Source organism: Ambystoma mexicanum, chromosome 12 (genome assembly GCF_040938575.1).
Source record: "Ambystoma mexicanum isolate Mex_15411 chromosome 12, UKY_AmexF1_1, whole genome shotgun sequence".
Classification (NCBI taxonomy): Eukaryota; Metazoa; Chordata; class Amphibia; order Caudata; family Ambystomatidae; genus Ambystoma; species Ambystoma mexicanum.
The window spans coordinates 613058224-613077229 of record NC_090936.1 but is presented as its reverse complement, the minus strand read 5'-3'; the positions used below and the strand labels follow the sequence as shown (position 1 = coordinate 613077229).

Genomic DNA, 19006 nt, shown 5'->3' with positions numbered 1-19006 from the left:
GACCTTAAATCTGACCCCGAATGAGACTCGGATCTGGATAGAGGACTCCTAAAAAGTAATTGCCAAGTTCTTACTTACCTTTGAATTGTGAGTACTATTCTAAAACGTTTCTACAAAGCTTAATACAAAGTGGTTTTACTTACCTGAATTGCATACTGCCATTCTACAAGTCTTTTACACTGTGGTTTACTCACCAGAAGTATTGTATTGGTGTTATACTCCGTTTATTGCTTATGATAGTACTTGCCGTTCTAAAGAATTCTTTACCTGTGTACATATAAAAGAAACCATTATTTACTAGAGTGTATAAGTGTCTCTTTGGACCATATCTATAATACAAGTTTGTGACACCTTCATACACCCTATCTCCCTCTTAAGATAAACCTGGCTGCTCTGCCACCTACCAGTACCTTGAGTGGTACAGGCCTATACTAAGATTTGGATTTCTGTATTGCTCAGGCAATAGTTATATAGAGTCCTAAATAGGTGGACTTTAAAACCGTCCTAAAACGCCTCTTTTCGCAATCCCTCCCTGGAGACCAATTGCCACAATCAAACAGTCGGAGAGGATTGGGATTAACACCACCATACCCCACAGGCTCCCATTTTCAAAGCCTAAAATGAAAACCATTCTTCATAGCCCAAAATGATGGACACCTTTTTCTTACTTCTTCCGTGCTGAATCGTTCTTGCCCTTCATCAGTGTCTTCTCAAGCTCATGCACCTCATCAAGGTCATCATCCTCCAGGTCACTAGCAAGGGATATTTCATCCACTCCAGCTAGTTCCTCGTCAGAAATGTACACATCACCATCATGGTTCTGAGACTCCAGTAAAGCATCCGCTGAGGACATGTCACCTCGAAACACCTCATTCAGGATCTAGGTGCGAAAAAGGAAAAGATGAGTACACCTCAATACTGGGACTACAACCCAGTGTGCCCAATCCAGGCTCAGCTCTGAGTTGCTGCACTCCTGCAATTCTAGGACTGTTCAACCTAAGCAGCTCTTTCAAGCCACCTCAATCTTGGGAGTAGCGACAGACCTTCCAATGTACTTCAGTCCTGACCTGTGGCACACCCGGTCATTCTAGAAAGGGTACACACACAAGCTGTGCAAGCAAATGTTGTTATTCGAATATTGGGGCAAATGGAGCATGCTAGTGCCAGACAACCTCCTGACCTATAATATCCCATTAAACCAGTAGTGAAAACCCCACAGAGTTCTTCCAATTCAAATGTTTTCAGACCTTCAGCATGTTCATTTCACCCAGAATAAGAATACCAAAAGGCTCTACCAATGCACTTTGTATCTGTATTCAAATTGCTCTGACATACTAGAGGTTTGCATCAGACAGTCCCTCCAGTTGCACCTCAAACCTGACCTCCAGCATATGCTGCTATACCAGCACCGAGACACATAACTGACCATGAAGCTTGAGGCAGGGCTACAACACACCTCATTTTCCAGTTGCATAGCACACAGTCCTCTTCCTCAAGGCTGACCGGACGTATCCCCCGCTTTTGAATCATTGGGACTAGTGCAGAGCTCTGCCAATTCACCTCAACACTAACATTCTAAGGAATAATTTTCCATAAATAGAAGCCAGGCACAGATATGCCGATCCAATTTGGTTAAATCATACCTTTGTTTTCCCAATTGTTTTCAAAGAGAACATGCCAGTCTCGCCTTCCTCTGCTATAGACACTCCAGGAAGGTCCATCTTCAGCTCCACACGCTCACGCTGCTTCCGATTTTCCTTCAAGATCTTTTTCTTCCTCCTGAAAGAAATACAAACATTGCCAAAATCATCAACTGTGTGATGCTGAGCACTGAGGCTTTGAAAAGCCTTCAAGGTGAGATCAGTGTTCTTGTTAATAATACTCTTAAACCCAATGTTCACTATCCCAAACTTTCTCCAGGACATACTTATGCTAGTCTGGAAACTGGTGAGTGCATAAGTGTGTGTCTGGGAGACTGCACAGGAGTCTGTGAGAAAACAGAAACTAGGTGTGAAATTAGAAATTCTGCTAGAACATTTGGAGAGGGGTGGAGTGGGCCTGAGAGAGAATCCTCAGTGGGAGCACTAGCAAGTGTGTTCCAGTGGCAAGTTAGAGCAATTGGACAACTTGTGAACATACCATGTTGAAGGTTGATTCGAGACTGTGCAAAGCCTGTGCTTTCATTATAAACGTGTCGCATCAGCATTGCAGCCTCAAAACAATAACGAATGCCTGTAGGTGTGTGTTTCTAAAATCCAATTCGAATTGGACTCTATGGGACTTCTTCCTTGGTTTCAGTGCCCCAACTTCTAATACAAGTCTGTGTTAGGGAGAATTCTCATTCCTGTGTTACGTCCCTTCTACCTTAGAGACCCCCAGCTCTTTTGCTGGACTTTAGGACTTAATTATTAGCCTGGAGTGAGTGAAACCTTTTTCTAACTCTCGAGTAGTTTTCTGATTTGAACTCTGATTTCTTTTGGTTTTGGAGTCTGACAAACTCCATAGGCATCATCGTTTTGCATTGTGACACACAGCACCTTCAGTGCAGTGTCACAAAGAAGTCCTTTGGATTTCTGTTAAGGTTTTAATACCTTCTCTTGGATAAACTACTGTTTCCAAGAGTAGTAAAGTGAAATTGACTTTACTTACCATTTTCTCGTTGTAGAACCAGCACACACCATCTTATGTGGAGAGCTGGCAGGTTACTTAATATCCCCAATTAATGGCTGGTGGCAGTGGTTTAATTTTCCTAACATTGTGCGTTATTACCGCAGGCTGAATCCTCAGCTGCAGTATTGCACCCATGGGTGCCGATTTTGTCAAAATGGCCAAAGTCTTCTTTTTTCGCCATTTCTTGTCTGCAAGGTCCTTTAGATTTACTCTACGTGCCAAACCAGGTCTGGCTGCAGCGTGTCTGGCAGGGTAGGAAGCGAGGGAGGATCCAGAAACTCCCTGTGCTTAGTCTCCTTGGTTACAGGAATGCACCCAAAAGGTGATTGGCTGGCTGTCCATGGAGGACAGCCACCCTGCTGTGTGAGTGACAGCTAGGCTGCAAACGAATGGGAGAAACTTTCATAAAAAGGAGAGGTCTTTTGCAGGAAGGCAGAGTCGACCACTGGATGAAGGAACTGAAGAAGAAACTTGAAGAGAAGCTTGCGGCACCATCCTGGACCGTTGGTATGCCAGGTGAAGCCCTGCTGTAGTGCTGAAGCTCCACATTTTGAATCAACTAGAGAAGCTCGGAAAGGACGACTTCTTCCCTTGGGTTGGTGGGACCAACTGACCCCAAGATGAACTTGACTGGAACCCCTCTCCCTGCTGGCTGTACTTCTTTCCTGCTGCTGTAACCGAGTGCCAGGGGACGGGGACAGGAACACCAGAATAGAGTGCATAGTTTTTAAACCAGACCCGAGCTCCAGGAAGATCCTAAGGACTCCCTCGAAGCAGGACTATCCAAGCATGAGCCACCTCAGCGTGCTGGACCCCAGAAGCAAGGAGAGCCCATAAGGTGTCCAAGAACGGCAGTGGAGCCAATTGTGAGTAGTTGAAACCGCAAAGTGCTGCTGATCTGGAGTAAGTCCATTGCTGCAGCCGACCTTCAGGAGTCCCGACATCTTCCCTCTTGTCCCCACAACTGAGGCCCAGAAACAACAGGATCTGCAGGACTACAACAGGAACAGAAGCCAGCTGGAACCTTTTCTTCAGACTCCAGGTACTGTGCAACTGGGGGCACGTGCCTCGTGTGTAGCTTGCTTGCTCTCACTGGAGGCTTGCTTTTGCTGCCCTTAGCAGAGTTGCTTACAGATTTGCTTTTCACAATCCTCCCAGCTTGTGGCCCAACAGTGATTCTTAATAACAAAACTCTAACATTGTGCAAGAAAGTTGTACTATCTTCAAGAAGTGCCTCGGCTCCCCTAGACTTTGCTCAATTGACATTGACTGACCAGGCTCCCTGTAGACTCTTCTTACCTTCTGACTTCGTGTTTATCTGTCCCTCAAAATGTCATACATAAGTTCAGCATACTTCAGTAGCTAGAGTGCTGGGGACATTAATATATCACTGTTGCATTTAGAATCAACTCAGTAAGTCAAAGGAACAGGTTACTGGAACATACAAGAGACCACAAATATTCTTAAGCAGGCAAATACTTTCAGATCCCACCCAAAAGGAGTCATTCAGTGAAGAGAAAGGTCTTTGCACAATGTTTTAGAAGTCTTTGAATCAAAAGAAGAATCAATGTAGGGCCACATGCTGTTAGACTTGTGAGTAGTGGAAGATGCAAACAACTCTACAACAAGCACTTTTTTAGGGAGAATTCTGAAAAATGTGCCAATTCCCTCCACCTTTGAGACCCCCCCAGCCACTTTGCTGGATTTTGAGGACTTGATTTTTTTTTACCTGGACCCTTTCTCCCACTCTCTCATGTATCTTAATGTGATTTTATACACAGTTCCTTTTTGGTTATGGTGTCTAACCAACTCCATAAGCATCATCTTTTACAATTGTGTCACAAAACAACTTCAGTGCAGTGCCACAGGGAAGTCTTCCAGATTTCCCAAGGTTTAAATACCTTCTCTGGGATCAACTACTGTTTCCCAGAGCAGTAAAGTGAAATTAACTTTACTTGGTATCGTACTTGCTAGTCCCAGTACACGCTATCTTACAATAAGGGGTTACTAAGTATCCCCTGTGTCTACATTTTCATGTAACATTTTTTTGTTACCCTTTCCTCAATTGACTATCTGGTGGCAGTGGTTTCGTTTTTAACTACCTAGGTTTGCATTTACCGCGACAGTCTACTGCTCCGCTAAAGTAACCGCGGGAGCCATCTTTTTCAAAATGGCATCCAGCCACCTTTGCTAAAATGCTGCCCGTCTTTTATCACCATGTCTTTGTTGGAAGGTCCTTCTAGAGAGTTTCTCTGCACGCCAAACCAGGTCTGGTCTCTTTGTTCATTCGCCTTTGGCGGTCTTCAGGAGCGAAACCCCTCTCTGGCTCCAGAGTGTCTGGGGTAGGCAGGAAGTGAGGGAGGAGCCCGAAACTCCCTGTCCTTAGTCTCCTAGGAGACCCAAATGCACTTTGTGCTGATTGGCTGGCTGACTGTCCGGCAAGAACAGCCACCCCGCTGGATGAGTGACAGCTAGGAAAGGGAGAGAACTGAATAAAAAGTGAGTCTTTTGGCTTGGAAGGAAGTGTTGACCACTGGGCGAAGGAACCAAAGAAGAGGACAGCTGCTGCAACTCCTGGACCGTTGGTTTGCCCGGTGAAGCCATGCTGCAGGGCCGACTCGCCAAGTACGCATCGACTGAAGCCTTGCAAGGACGACTTCTCCCTTTGAGTTGGTGGGACCATCAACTCCCAATCAACTCCCAAGTAAGCCACCTGGAAACCCATCTGGTTGCTTTTCCTCAGAGTGCTGCAGGAAACCGTAGAGCCAGGGAGAGGGACACCAGATTGTGTGCCTTGCTTGTAAGCTGGCCCACAGCTTTTGGAAGATCCTCCGGACACCCACGAAGCAGGACTGACCAAGCCTGACCCCCCTCAGTTGAGTGTGGGACCTCATATGTGATGAAAGTCCACCTTAACAGCCAGGAACCGTACTTATTGCATTTGCTGTACCACAAGGAGCAGAAACGCGAAACAGCCACTGAAAGTAAAGTTTGCTGGTTGCCAGTTGCCAGTTTTGACAGTGCAGGAGTCCCCCGACATCCATCCTCTTATCCCCACGATGGAGGCCCAGGAACAGTGAGATCTGCAGAGCTGCACTGGAACAGAAGTCTTCAGCTGCATCTTTTCTTCTTCACCAAGGTACTGTTAAACAAGTCTAAGAGAACTTAACTCTTATTGTGGAAGTGATTGTAACTTCTGCAACTCACAATTCTAATCAGCTTGTGGCCCTACATTTGATGCTACTTTTTATCAAAGACTCGTAAGAACGTGTGCAAAGACTCTTACATTTACCTATCTGAAGTGCTGCATCCTATACAAAGACTTTTGCCTATTGACTTTGGCTTAGCCTATTAAATTGAATGACTCTTCTCTTGCCATCTGAAAGTATTTGCCCTGCTTAAGAATATTTGTAATTTCTTGTGTTCTAATAACCTTTAACTTTTACAAACTATTGAGAGTATTCTGCATGCCAACATTAAGGTATTAATGTCCCCAGCACCCTGGTTACTGAAGTCACCTGTGGGTGTATGTGGGTGTAGTTTGTATCTGTGCGCCATCCCAAAAGGGCCTTGTCAGATCCAGAAACTCAGAGTGTACAGTATTGAAGTATATTTGTGTCTTACTAGTATATTGCTCTCTTCTAAAGAAGGCTTTATAACTGACCAATGAATTAATTCTTTATGCAAGAAACATTGAGTGTAAGAGTTTATTTGAATACCTGGAATTATGAATCTTTGTGCAACTCCACTAGTGCTCACATTTCCCCTCTTGAGATAACCCTAGCTGCTCAAAACGCTACCAAAACTGTAGTAAGTACAATCTTACACTAAAGGTTGGGTTGCCTATACCTGTAGTCATAGTGGTTTGTAGTGTTCCCAGAGGGTACTGCATTCAAACTTTGCCTAACAGACTTTTACACTACCTTTGTATTGAAGAAAAAGTGCAGCAGGTGACTTCTGTTCCTGAGCAGCTCTGCAGATCTGACTGTTTCTGGGTCTCAGTCATGGGGACAAGAGGGAAGACTTCTGGGGACTCCTGCATTGCAATGGGACGGTCACCGCTCGCAGCCGGCAATCTTCAAACAAGTGGCTATTCAGTGATTCAGCTCCTCGCGTCAACCGTAAACACAAACACTGTGGTTGCAAGCGGTTGAGATGGTCTTTCCTCGCTTCTGGGGTCCCACACTCTGTTGAGTGGGGTCTGGCTCGGTCAGTCCTGCTTCCTGGGAGTCCGGAGGATCTTCCTGGAGTTCTTGGCCAGCTTAAAAGCAATGCACACAATCTGGTGTTCCTCTCACTGGCGTTTGTTTCCAGCATCAACTCTGGAAAGTCAACCAGCTCCGAGAGAATGTCCAGGTGGCTTACTTTTGAGTTCATTGGTTCCACCAACTCAAGGGGAGAAGCCCTCCTTACAGGGGCTTCTCCGTCTATACAAATTCGGGAGTTTCAGCACAGCAGCAGGGCTTCACCAGGAAAACCAATGGTCCAGGAGTTGCAGCAGGAATCCTCTTCAAGTTCTCCTTTGGTTCCTTCAGCCAGTGGTCGACTCTAAGCCTCGCCTTTAATTCAGTTCTCTCCCATTCATTTCAGCCAAGCTGTCAGTCACCCAGCAGGATGGCTGTGCTTGCGGGACAGTCAGCCTACAGTGTGCATTCGAGTCTCCTATGAGACAAAGCACAGGGAGTTTCGGGCACGTCCCTCACTTCCTGCCTACCCCAGACACCCTGGAGCCAGAGGCGGGCTTCACTCGTGAATCCTGCCAAAGGCAAAGCGAACAAAGGGACCAAACCTGGTTTGGCGCGCAGAGTAAATCTCAAGAAGGACCTTTCCACAAAGACATGGTGAAAAATAAAAGGGTGCTTTACAGTAGTTGCAAACACACACCACGGAAGTTAAAAGTAAACCACTGCCACCAGCCATTCATCGAGGAAAGGTTAACAAAAATATTACATGAGAAGCTAGACAAAGTGGATACTAGGTAACCCCTCCAGCACCCTAAGTAGTGTGTGCTGGGTCTAGAAAGTTACATATGCAAGTAAAGTCAATTTCACTTTAGTGCTCTGGGAAACAGTAGTTTATCCCAGAGAAGGTATTTAAACATTTGGGAAACGTGGAAGACTTCCCTATGTCAATTGGCAATAGGTAACCAAACCTTTGGTATAGGCCTCTAATACACAAGTTGGTAGTGTGGCTGAGCAGCCAGGCTTATCGGGTAAATGTGAGCTGTAGGGTTGCAACATAGAGATTCACTGTGACATGTATTCAAATAACACTTACACCCACGGTTTCGTGATAAAATCATCATTTATTAAAACAGTCAGTTTTAAAATAAGCCTTCTTTTAGAAGCAACAATAAAGTACACTTCAAAAATACACTCCTTCAGTTTGTTAATTAAGTTTTGTTAATTAAGTAGATATCCTTTTGGGATGAGACACACACACACACACACACACACACACACACAATCACTGAGGTGACTTCAATAGCTAGGACACTGGACATTAATATATCACTGTGCACTTAAATGCAATACTGGAGTTGTGGAAAAAGGGAAAGTTAAGGGAAGGAAACAAAGGTTAACACGTTTCTCAAAACATGCTTTTTACAATCCCCGAATGAAATATAGGTTAACCGGTTCCCAGCTATACAATTAAGGTATGTATGACTTATTGAGTGACAGACACACAAAATCAGAGGGTAAGGAGAGTCTGCAGGTAGCCAGGACAGGCAATGTCAATTGAACAAAGTCTAGGGGGGCTAAGTAACTTCTTGAAGATAACAGAAGATTTGAACAAGGAGTTTGTGGTGAAAAGAATCACTGTTGGGCCGCAAGCTGGGAGGCTTGTGAAGGGCAGAGATGCAAGCAACTCTGCAAAGGGCAGCAAATGCAAGTCTCCAGTGAGAGCAAGCAAGCTACACACAAGAGGCAATTACCCCTAGTTACACAGTACCTCGAGCATGAAGGAGATCCAGCTTATTTCTGTTCCAGTTTTAGTCCTGCAGATCCTGTTGTTCCTGGGCCTTAGTCGTGGGGACAAGAGGGAGGACATCTGCAGACTCCTGCACTCCGGTTTGAAGGTCTGTGGCAGCAATGGGCACAATTCAGGTCAACCGCACTTCATTTCAGCTACTCGCAAATAACACCACCGCGGTTCTCGGACAAGGGCTCCCGTTGCTTCTGGGGTCCAGCACTCTTGAGGTGGCTCAGGTTTGGCCAGTCCGTCGAGAGAGTCCGTAGGATCTTCCTGGAGCTCGGGTCTGGCTTAAAAATCAATGCACTCTATTCTGGTGTTCCTGTCCCCTTTGCATTCGGTTCCAGCAGCAGCGAAAAAGTACAGTCAGCAGGGAGAGGGGTTCCAGTAAAGTTAGTCTTGGTGTCAGTTGGAAATCTTAGAGACCGCCAAGCACTTTTGCTGTACTTTAGGACTTAATTTCGAACCTGGAGGGAGAGAGCCCTTTTTCCCCCCACTCTCTCATGTATTTTTTCTGTGATTTAGACTCGATTCTTTTGACGTTGGGGTCTGAAACTCCACAGGCATCCTCATTAAATTGTGACACACAGCACCTTCAGTGCAGTGGCACAGGGAAGTCTCTCAGATTTCCAAAAGGTTTAAATACCTTCTCTTGGTGAAACTACTGTTTCCAAGAGCAGTGAAATGAAATTGACTTTACTTCCATTTTGTAACTTTTTAGACCCAGCACGCACTATCTTACAATAGGCTGCTGGAGGGGTTAGTGTCCCCTTTGTCTAGTTTCTCACGTAACATTTTTATGTTACCCTTTCTACAATTAATGGCTGGTGGCAGTGGTTTACTATTTTCTACCATTATGTGTTTTTACCACGGGCTGTGTTCACAGCTGCAGAAAGGCACCAATGGGTGCCCATTTTTTCAAAATGGCCTCTGTCTTTTTTTCGCCATTTGTCAGAAAGGTCCTTCATGAGATTTACTCTGCGCGGCAAACCAGGTTTAGTCCCTTTGTTCGTTTTGCCTTTGGCAGGATTCACAATTGAAGCCCGCCTCTGGCTCCAGTATGTCTGGCAGGGGCAGGAAGTGAGGGAGGTGCCCAAAACTCCCTGTGCTTAATCCCCTTGGTTACAGGAATGCACCCAAAAAGGTGATTGGCCGGCTGGCTGTCCGGCAAGACAGCGACCCTGCTGTGTGAGTTATAGCTAGGCTGGAATGAATGGGAGAAACCGGCATAAAAGGTGTGGCTTTTTGGCTTGTAAGGCAGAGTCGACCACTGGACGAAGGCATCCGAAGAAGAACTTGGAAGAGACGCCTGCTACAACTCCTGGACCATTAATTTGCCCAGTGAAGCCCTGCTAAAGCTCCAAGTTTGCCTCGACTAGAGAAGCCCTGCAAGGACGACTTCCCCCTTTGAGTTGGTGGGACCAATCAACTCCCAAGTAAGCCCACCTGGACATCCTCTCGAAGCTGGCTGTATTTCCACTGCTGCTGGAACCGTAGTGCCAGGGAGAGGAACACCAGATTGTGTGCGTTGCTTTTAAGTCAGACCCGAGCGCTAGGAAGATCCTCTGGACTTCCCTGATGCAGGACTAATCAAGCCTGAGCCACCTCAACAGCGTGCTGGACCCCAGAAGCAAGGAAAGTCTGAAGCAGTATCCGAGAACTGCAGTGTTGCTATTTGCTGTCAGGCGTGAGGAGCTGAAACACTGGAGGACTGCTGAATTGAAGTTTGCCCTTTGCTGCCGCTGACTGTCCCATTGCAGAGCGGGAGTCCCCAGACGTCCTCCCTCTTGACCCCACGACTGAGGCTCAGGAACAACAGGATCTGCAGAGTTGTAAAGGAACAGAAGCCAGCTGGAACCATTTCTTCTAACCAGAGGTACTGTAATGTCTAAGAACTTACCTCATATGTAGCCTTGCTTGCTCTCAGTTGAGGCCGGTCTTGGTTACCTTGCAAAGTTGCTAAAGCTTTGCCCCTCACAAGCCTCCCAGCATGTGGCCCTTCAAGTGTTCTATTTTTCTACAAACATTTCTAAAAACATTGTGCAAGACTTTTTACCTACCTGCAAAGAATATCTTCAGCTCCCCTTGACACTGTGCAATTAACAGTCTGTCCTGGCTCCCCGAGTGACTCTTCTTACTTCAGACTCTGTGTTTTATCTTTTCCCCAGGAAAGGGTTAATTTACTAACATTAGAAGGTTCCAAATGTACTTAACGGTTTATGAATTATTTGTTAACCTTTGTTTTATTCCTCCATTTTATCTTTTTCACCAAACTCAATATTGCTCTAAATGTACCAGTGATCAATCAATGTCCACAGTGTCCTAGCTATTTAAGTCACCCAAGGGTGTATGAAGTGTCTGTGTGCCATCCCCAATGGGTATCATCTGATTTGGAGAAACTAAGAGTGTGTTTTGAAGTGCATTTTAATTGTTACATATATATTGCCCCCTTCTGAAGAAGGCTTGTACAACTGACTAGGAAATAAATGAATAACTTATCAAGAAACTTTGAGTTTAAGGGTTCATTTGGATACTTGTCACTGTGAGTATCTGTGCAGCTCACATTGACCCCACTTGTGATGAGCCTGATTGCTCAGTCACACTACCAACCTGTGTAGTTCAGACTTCTACCAAAGGTTGGGTCCCTATTGCCAGGAGGTAAGGGTTATTGTAGTGCACCCACAGGGTACTGCATACAATCTTGTCTAACAAGGACCAAGAGAAGAGCCGCAGAGTGTTTGCATGTGAATCCATGCCAGACCCATGCTGGAGAACAACAGTTACAGTTAGGTAACTTGTTCCATCTCCGGCATTTGTATTTTATTTATTTGTAAAGCGCACAAGGCCCAAAGGCATCCGGGCGCATCTCTTAGGTTACAATATGGTATGAAAATACAGAGGCATAACAGAAATTTAGCAAAACATTACAACGAAGATTAAGTACATGCATATATATTACAATATAGCTGGCTGCGTATTTACAGAGGGGTGAGGCTGTAGGGAGTCAAGGGTGGTGGCTAGTGAGCAGACGGGGGCGAGTCTTGGGCAGATAGCCAAGTTTTGGCCATGTTTTTGAAGGTCTGGAAAGATGGTTCAGCTCTTAGAAGGTGGGGGAGCTAGTTCCAGAGTAGGGATGTAACGGTATACCGTTAAAGATACTGTGAACCACTTAATTGAACAATAATAACCATCACATTGTTTATACCGGTATACCGTTTATACCGTTAAGTGTGATTTTCAATCTGATTTGGAAAGGTTGTAACGTAAAGTGTGCGTGTGTGTATGCGCACAATCGTATACTACAATCAGCCTCCATTGATCTGTGGCATGTAGGCTATCAAGATGGCAACATGTTCATCTTCACCAGTAGCCAGTGGGGGAGCTAAAAGCCTAAACGACCACCTAAGAAAAGCTATTCTCCACACGTGTGTTTGGTGGAAGTAAGGGGTGGCATTTCAGTGGAAAGTATGTTGAAAAGCCCAATTCTGGCCCTGGGTGCCTGGTTTTGTTTATGATGATAAATCTGACAATTTATGACCTTTTAGAAAATATTTGTTAAGATTAGTTAACTCCACCAGCTATACCGCGATAATCATGATATACCGTAATTTTCTCAAGAAGGTTATCGTACCGTCATAAAACTAATACCGCGACACCCCTATTCCAGAGTTTGGTCGCCATTACTGGGAAGCTAGTCCCACCAGATCTTTGAAGGTTGAATCGAGGTATGGAGAGGCAGTTAGTCTGAGCACTTCTTAGGGGTCTGTTGGAGGTGTGGATGGAGCATCTGTTGGCCAAGTAGCTTGGTGCTTGGTTAGTGAGGCATTTGTGTGTGAGAGCAAGTGTTTTCAGGGATATTATTTACGCTACTTAGAGCCATCGGATGATTCCTCTGGTGTCCGATATGTTGGGTTCTGGGGATATTTAGTGCAGTTCTAATGGCGTTATTTTGGATGATTTGTAATTTATTAATATTGCAAAGGTTAGTACCAAGATAGAGGGCGTTACAGTAATCGATTTTAGACATCACTAAGGTCCTGGCTAAAGTAGTACAGTTCGTTGGAGTTAAAAAGGGGGGACTGGCTGTGATAAGCTTACAAGTGTAAGCAGCAGCGGATGGGACTGCGTTAGTTTGTCTGGCCAAGGATAAGGTGGAATCAATGTATATGCCTAGTGTTTTAGTGTCCTTGGAGACCTTAATAGTATTGCCATCAATAGTGATGAATTTAAACAGGGGGTTCAAGTCTGCTAAGTCTTTGGTGAGAACCGAGGATGAGACGCTCTGTCTTTGTCGTTCAGACAGAGTCCGTGTTGCACCATCCAAGCTTGGATGACTTGGTAGATCGAATTAACAGCAAGAGAATCAGTGGTATATTCTCCTGTGATAGGGATGAGTATCTGGGTGTCGTCAGCATAATTCGTGTAGGTGACGCCCAGATAGTCCAAAATATCAAATAGGGGCTTTGTAAACACGTTGTACAAAGTAGGGGAGACACATGATCCTTATGGTACCCCGCAGGTGACTGGTGCGGGTCTTGCTGCCGCAGCAGGGGAGAAAACCCTCATGGATCTGTTTTCTAGAAAAGAGCTAATCCAGGCAGTTGCTTTATCAGCGAAGTGGGCCGCTAGTTTGAGGTGTCGACAGAGTATTTGGTGATTTACAAGATCGAAAGCCACAGAAAGATCAAGTAAAAGTAGAAGGGCAGGTTTGCCCTCATCTTTTAGGTCTTCGATTTGGGTTTTAAGATCAATGAGGGCAGTTTCGGTGCCGTGCCGCTGGCGGAACCCGGATTGTCTCAGTCCCAAGAGTTTGTTAAATTCAAGGTACTCTTGGATCTGTAGGTATGCAGAAAAGGTACTGTAGTGATAGCCCTGTAGTTTGTTGGTATATTAGCATCCAGAGATGGTTTTTTCATGAGCAGGATAACCCAGGCATCCTTTAGATTGTCAGGGACAACCCGGTGCTGAAGGAGGAGTTTATGAGGGTAGTAATGAAAGGAGCTAGGTCATGAGAGGCCTCCATGATAATAGAAGCGGGGCATAGCATGGGGTCTGGTATGGATTGACATGCTCATGAATAAAGTACATAGCAGTACACACATGCACAACCACGGGAGGTGGCAAAGCTCAACAGAAGCAATCCCTTACCTCCTCACCAGGTTCACCTTCAAGTGAACAGATTGCGCAGCACTGTCCGGCTCTGGACTTCTCCCTGGAATCCCCGTCAATGCAGTAGAATCTCGTGACGTTGTGCGTAGACCTCCACTTTGCAGCCATGCAGATGTCCAGCAGGGGCACCCCAGATGGGAGTGCCATAGTAACAGAGATCACTCTGGTGGAATGGGCTCTCGGACGGCCGGTTTGCCAACCGGTGACAGTGGGTTATACAGCCAGAGAGCCACCTGGAAATGGAAGCCTTGGACAAGGTCTTCCCATGGTTCACAGGACCAAAGTTCACAAAAAGCTGAGAAGTTTTCCGGAAGCTCATCATGCGGCCACATAAATTCAGCACTCTAGCCACATCCAGTGAGTGCAAAATCCTTTCAGCTGGCGACGAAGTCCGAAAAAACACAGGTAACACCAAGGGCTCGTTTAGATGAAAGTCCGACAGCACCTTGGGCATGAAGGAGGGGTGCAGCAGCACCACTCTGGTCTCGTGGAAAGTCAAGTAAGGTGGCTTACAGAACAGGGCCTGGATCTCACCCACTCGTCTGCAGAGGTGATGGCCACGAGAAAAGCTGTCTTCCACGACAAAATGCATAGGCTCGAACTGGGCTCCCATGAGCCTAGTGATTACCTTATTGAGCTCTCATGACGGGACCGGAGCCTTCACCGGCGGGAACAAGCAGAATAGTCCCTTGATGAATTTGACTAACCGGTGCAACCACAAGGAGGGTCGTTCTGGGGACCTGGTGTAGCGGAATATAGCCGCCAGATGAACCTTGGAGGCGTGAACCAGCCCTGATTTAGCCAATGATAGCAAATATGGAAGTACCTGAGGGGTCGTGACCCACAGAGGGTCGATCTTCTGGGAACAGCACCAAATTGCGAATCTCTTCCATTTAAGCCCATAGCATTTCAAAGTAGACGACGCCCTGGCTTTGGCGAGCACCTCCTTGCAGTCCGCCGGAAGATTGTAACCCCTGAATTCTAATGCTGCAGGAGGAATTGCACCTCCATCCCTGGCGAGAAAATCCGCAACCACTGGCAGCTTGACCAGAGGGGGTGCGACATGCTGTGAAGGTCCGGGTAGCAGATCTGCCTCGGCCATGCTGGTGCAATGAGGATCATCCTGTACCGGCACTGTCCGAGTTGATTGATGACTCGAAGAAGCAACAGCAATGGAGGGAACGCATACAGAAACGGGCCGTCCCAGGGGAATGAGTAACCCATGCTCCCCGGCTGGGGAAACCTGCTGGCGAACCTCCGGCACTTGATATTCGTCGCCGTCACAAACAGAGATCGATCTGGGGATTGCCCCATTTGCCAAACAGGTTGTCCACTAGGTTCTGCCAAAGCTCCCACTTGTGGCACGAGCATAACTCCCTGTCGGCGACGGTGTTCTTTACTCCTGCCAGGTGAAATGGAATGAATAACCTCCCCTGGGTGAGGGCCCAGTGCCATAAGTCCTGCGCCTCCCTGGATAGCGCTGGGTATCCGATGCCCCCCTGCTTCCGCATGTAAAACATTGTGGTAGTATTGTCAGTGAAGACCCTAACCACTTTTTCCTTGAGGGATGGCAGAAACGAGTTTAGGGCCCAACACACCACCCATAGTTACAGTACGTTTATGTGTAGCTTCTGCTCTTTCGCCAGCCACAGGCCTCTGGTGTGGGCTACCCATTCTTCTATAGAAGCATCCGTCGCGACCATCTCCGCGAACAGTGGGCTCTGGAAATCCGTGCCCACAGAGATATTGGGGCGCACGCCCCACCATCTGATCGCTCGTCGAACATCTAGTCTAGCGTGATCTTGTCCTGGAAACTTCCAGACACCTGGACCCAACGTGCATCGAGGAACTCCCGTAGTGGGCGCATCCGCAGCCTGCAGAGCCGAATCAGGTATATGCATGACGACAAGCCGAGCAGTGACTTGATGGCTCTCACCGAGGCGATCTTCAGTGTCAACAGCCGTTGGACCTTGCCCAGGATGGCCGATATCCTTTCCTCCAACGGCGACGCCAGACACAACACCGTGTTGAGCTTGGATCCCAGGAACAGAGCGACCTGCGATGGCATCAAGCAGGACTTTGCATAGTTCACCGAGAACCCCAGATCAGTCAGCAGATGGACGGACGGTCTGCTCCGTGTGTTTGATGGCGATGTCCCTTGACTTGGCCCGGATGAGCCAGTCGTCCAGCTAAGGGTAAACGTGGATCCCTTGCAGATGCAGATGAGCCGACGCCAAGCACTTGGTGAAGACACTGGTAGCCGACTTCAGTACGAATGGAAGGGATTCGAACTGATAATGCCTCCCCTGAACGACAAAGCTTAGCAACTTGCGGTGCCTTGTGTATGGGGACATGGAAGTACGCGTCCTCCAGTTCCAGCGATGACAAAGTCTGCTTCCTCCAGCTGGCCGAGCACGTGCTGTAGTGTGACCATCCTGAACTTCTGGGGCTTGATGTACTTTTTGAGATGTTGCAGGTCTAGAATGGGCCTCCAACCGGTATCCAGTCATTGCATCGAATACAAAGCATTGAATGCCACAGCATCGAAAAAAAAAGCATCAGAAAAAATGCATCGAAAGGTTTTATTTTAATTATAATGGGTTTCAAGTGTTAAAAAAAACAAACAAACAGGGGTTGGGGGAACCCCCCCCCATTAAAAAAAAAAATGGAGTTGATGCTTTTTATTGTCCGTTGCTTTTTTTTTTTTTAGATGCTAAGGCATTCGATGCAATCACTATAAACCCTCCAGCCCCCAGTCTTTTGCCTTACAATCGAGTACCTGGAATATACCCCAGTGTCGCTGTGGGACAAACTCCATCGCCCCGTTTTGCAACATGGCCCAAACCTCCAGCAGCAGCTGAGGGATGTGGTTTTCCTGTCGGGTCACGGGTTGTATGCATGGGCACTCGTGTCCGTGGGAGAGAGCGTTCAGCACCCATCTGTCGGTGGAGATCGTAACCCACATGCTGACGTTCGCCAGCCGGCCTCCCACCGGGGTGTATGGGTGGGTGCCCGGCGTCCTGCCCGGTTCAATCCTGTTTGGAGGCCGACTGGCTGCTCTGCGGTCACCGACGACACCTGCTCCTCAAGGTCTTGGAGCGACACCTGTTGGCTTCCTGGGTCGAGGAGCAGGAAGCTCGGCGGTAAGAGGAAGAACCAATGCCGAAACATTTCAACGACATGAAGCACTTCCCTCCTGAGTAACGAAAGGGCGTCCATTGTTGCTGCAGGGTGCCTAGGGCACATGCCGTCTCTGTGTCCTCCTTGATGCCTGGAAAGATCCACCCACCGACTTCCAGAACAGGTTGTCCCCGTCAAAGGGCATGTCCAAAACCCTAGTCGTCGCCGCAGAGTAGAGAACCTTTCTACCCATCAAATCCAATTTCTTTCCCTCATTGTCCTGAGGGGTGGATGAGGACGCCAGCCCGATTACTTCTTCCTGGTGGCCGCCGAGACCACAGAGTCCGGCAACGGCTGAGACCGCAAGCACTTGGGTGCAGAGTCCGGTACCCTGTACTTCTTCTCCAGCCGGTCTCTTTCAAGGCTGTAGAGAGGTTATTCACCAACGCCAGCCCGTCTTCCCAAACATCATCCAGGTGCGGGATCGAAAGGATGGTCTTTACCTCACGGCGCAGATAGAAGAAACCTTTCTTCTTTTTTCCTCTGGCCTGAGCTGGAACAGCTCTGATGCTCAGGCGATCATTGCATGGAAAGACCCCACCTTGTCTGGTGGAGAGGCTATGGGAGGAGGTGACTGGAGGTCCCGGTTAGGCAGAATTTGCATGCAGTACCCTTTGGGACCACTACACACAACTAAGACGACAGGTGTAAGCAAAACAACCTTTTAGTACAAGTCTGTACTACAAAGTTTTGGTAGCGTTGCCGAGCAGCCAGGCTTATCGCAAGAGGGAATGTGAGCTGTGATGATGTTACACCAAGTTCTACAATCACAGGTGCTAAAATAAACTCTTACACTCAAGGTTTCTTGGTTAAACACTTATTAATGTATTCAACAGTCAGTTATAAAACATTCACTGGAAGGAGGCAGTTAAATATTATACACAAATATACTTCAGTACTATACACTAAGTTTGAGGCAGACTACTTTGAAGGAGGAGCAAAAAGACATAGGTTATTAGTACATAAAAGGATTACAATTATTCTTAGACAGTGAAGATACTTTGAGTTCACTAGAAGAGACAATTCAATAGGCTAGGCCAAAGTCAATGGGCTAAAGTCTTGGATAGGATAAAGCGGTTCTGGTAAGTAAACGGTAAAGTCGCTGTAAATGTTCTCAGAAGTAGTTTGTAAAAAGAATCATATGTTGGTCACAAGCTAATTAGGCCTGCAAGTTGCAAAAGTTGCAAGTACTTTCACTGCGAGAGTTAAGTTCTCCGTCTTGTTTTCACAGTACCTTACAATGAAGAAAAAGAGGCAGCTGAAGACTTCTGTTCCTGGCAGTTCCTGCAGATCTTGCTGTTCCTGGGCCTCAGTCATGGTGACAAGAGGGAGGACGTCAGGGGACTCCTGCACTGCACTGGGACAGTCAAAGGCTGGCACTTGGAAACTTCAATTTCGGTTCTCGTGAGTAAAGCACAAACTGGTGTTCCTCTCCCTGGTTATACGGTTTCCTGCAGCACTCTGAGGAAATTCAACCAGCTCAGAGATAAGGTGTCCAGGTGGCCTACTGTCGAGTTGATTGGTCCCACCAACTCAAAGGGAGAAATAGTCCTTGAAGGTGCTTCTCTGTCGAGGTGACCTTGGCGATTCGGACCTGCAGCAGGGCTTCGCCGAGTAAACCAACGGTCCAAGAGTTGCAGCAGCCATCCTCTTCAAGCTGGTCTTTGGTTCTTTCGTTCCAGTGGTCGACTCTGCCTTCCAAGCCAAGAGACTCGCCTTTTATTCAGTTCTCTCCCATTCATTCCAGCCTAGCTGTCACTCACCCAGCAGGGTGGCTGTCCTTGCCGGAAAGTCAGCCATCCAATCACGCCAGAGTGCACCTGGGTCTCTTAGGAGACTAAGCACATGGAGTTTCAGGCACTCCCTCACTTCCTGCCCACCCCAGACACTCGGGCACAAGAGGCGGTCTTCAGTCCTGAAGCCCGCCAAAGGCGAATGAACAAAGACGAAACCTGGTTTGGCGTGCAGAGACAAACTCTAGAAGGACCTTTCCAAAAAGAAATGGCAAAAAAAG

The 19006-nt window shown here is 47.1% G+C and overlaps 1 protein-coding gene across 3 annotated transcripts in view; it reads right to left on the bottom strand.

Moving 5' to 3' along the window:
* The window catches only part of FTSJ3 (FtsJ RNA 2'-O-methyltransferase 3), a 416394-nt gene that overhangs the window by 179303 nt on the left and 218085 nt on the right, over nt 1-19006 (bottom strand). For all 3 annotated transcript variants that reach the window (XM_069629038.1, XM_069629037.1, XM_069629039.1), the window contains exons 13-14: nt 1644-1779; nt 669-880 (exon numbers count right to left, since the gene is read on the bottom strand). In XM_069629038.1, coding sequence (XP_069485139.1) covers nt 669-880; nt 1644-1779 — 348 coding nt within the window. The remainder of the gene's footprint in view (nt 1-668; nt 881-1643; nt 1780-19006) is intronic.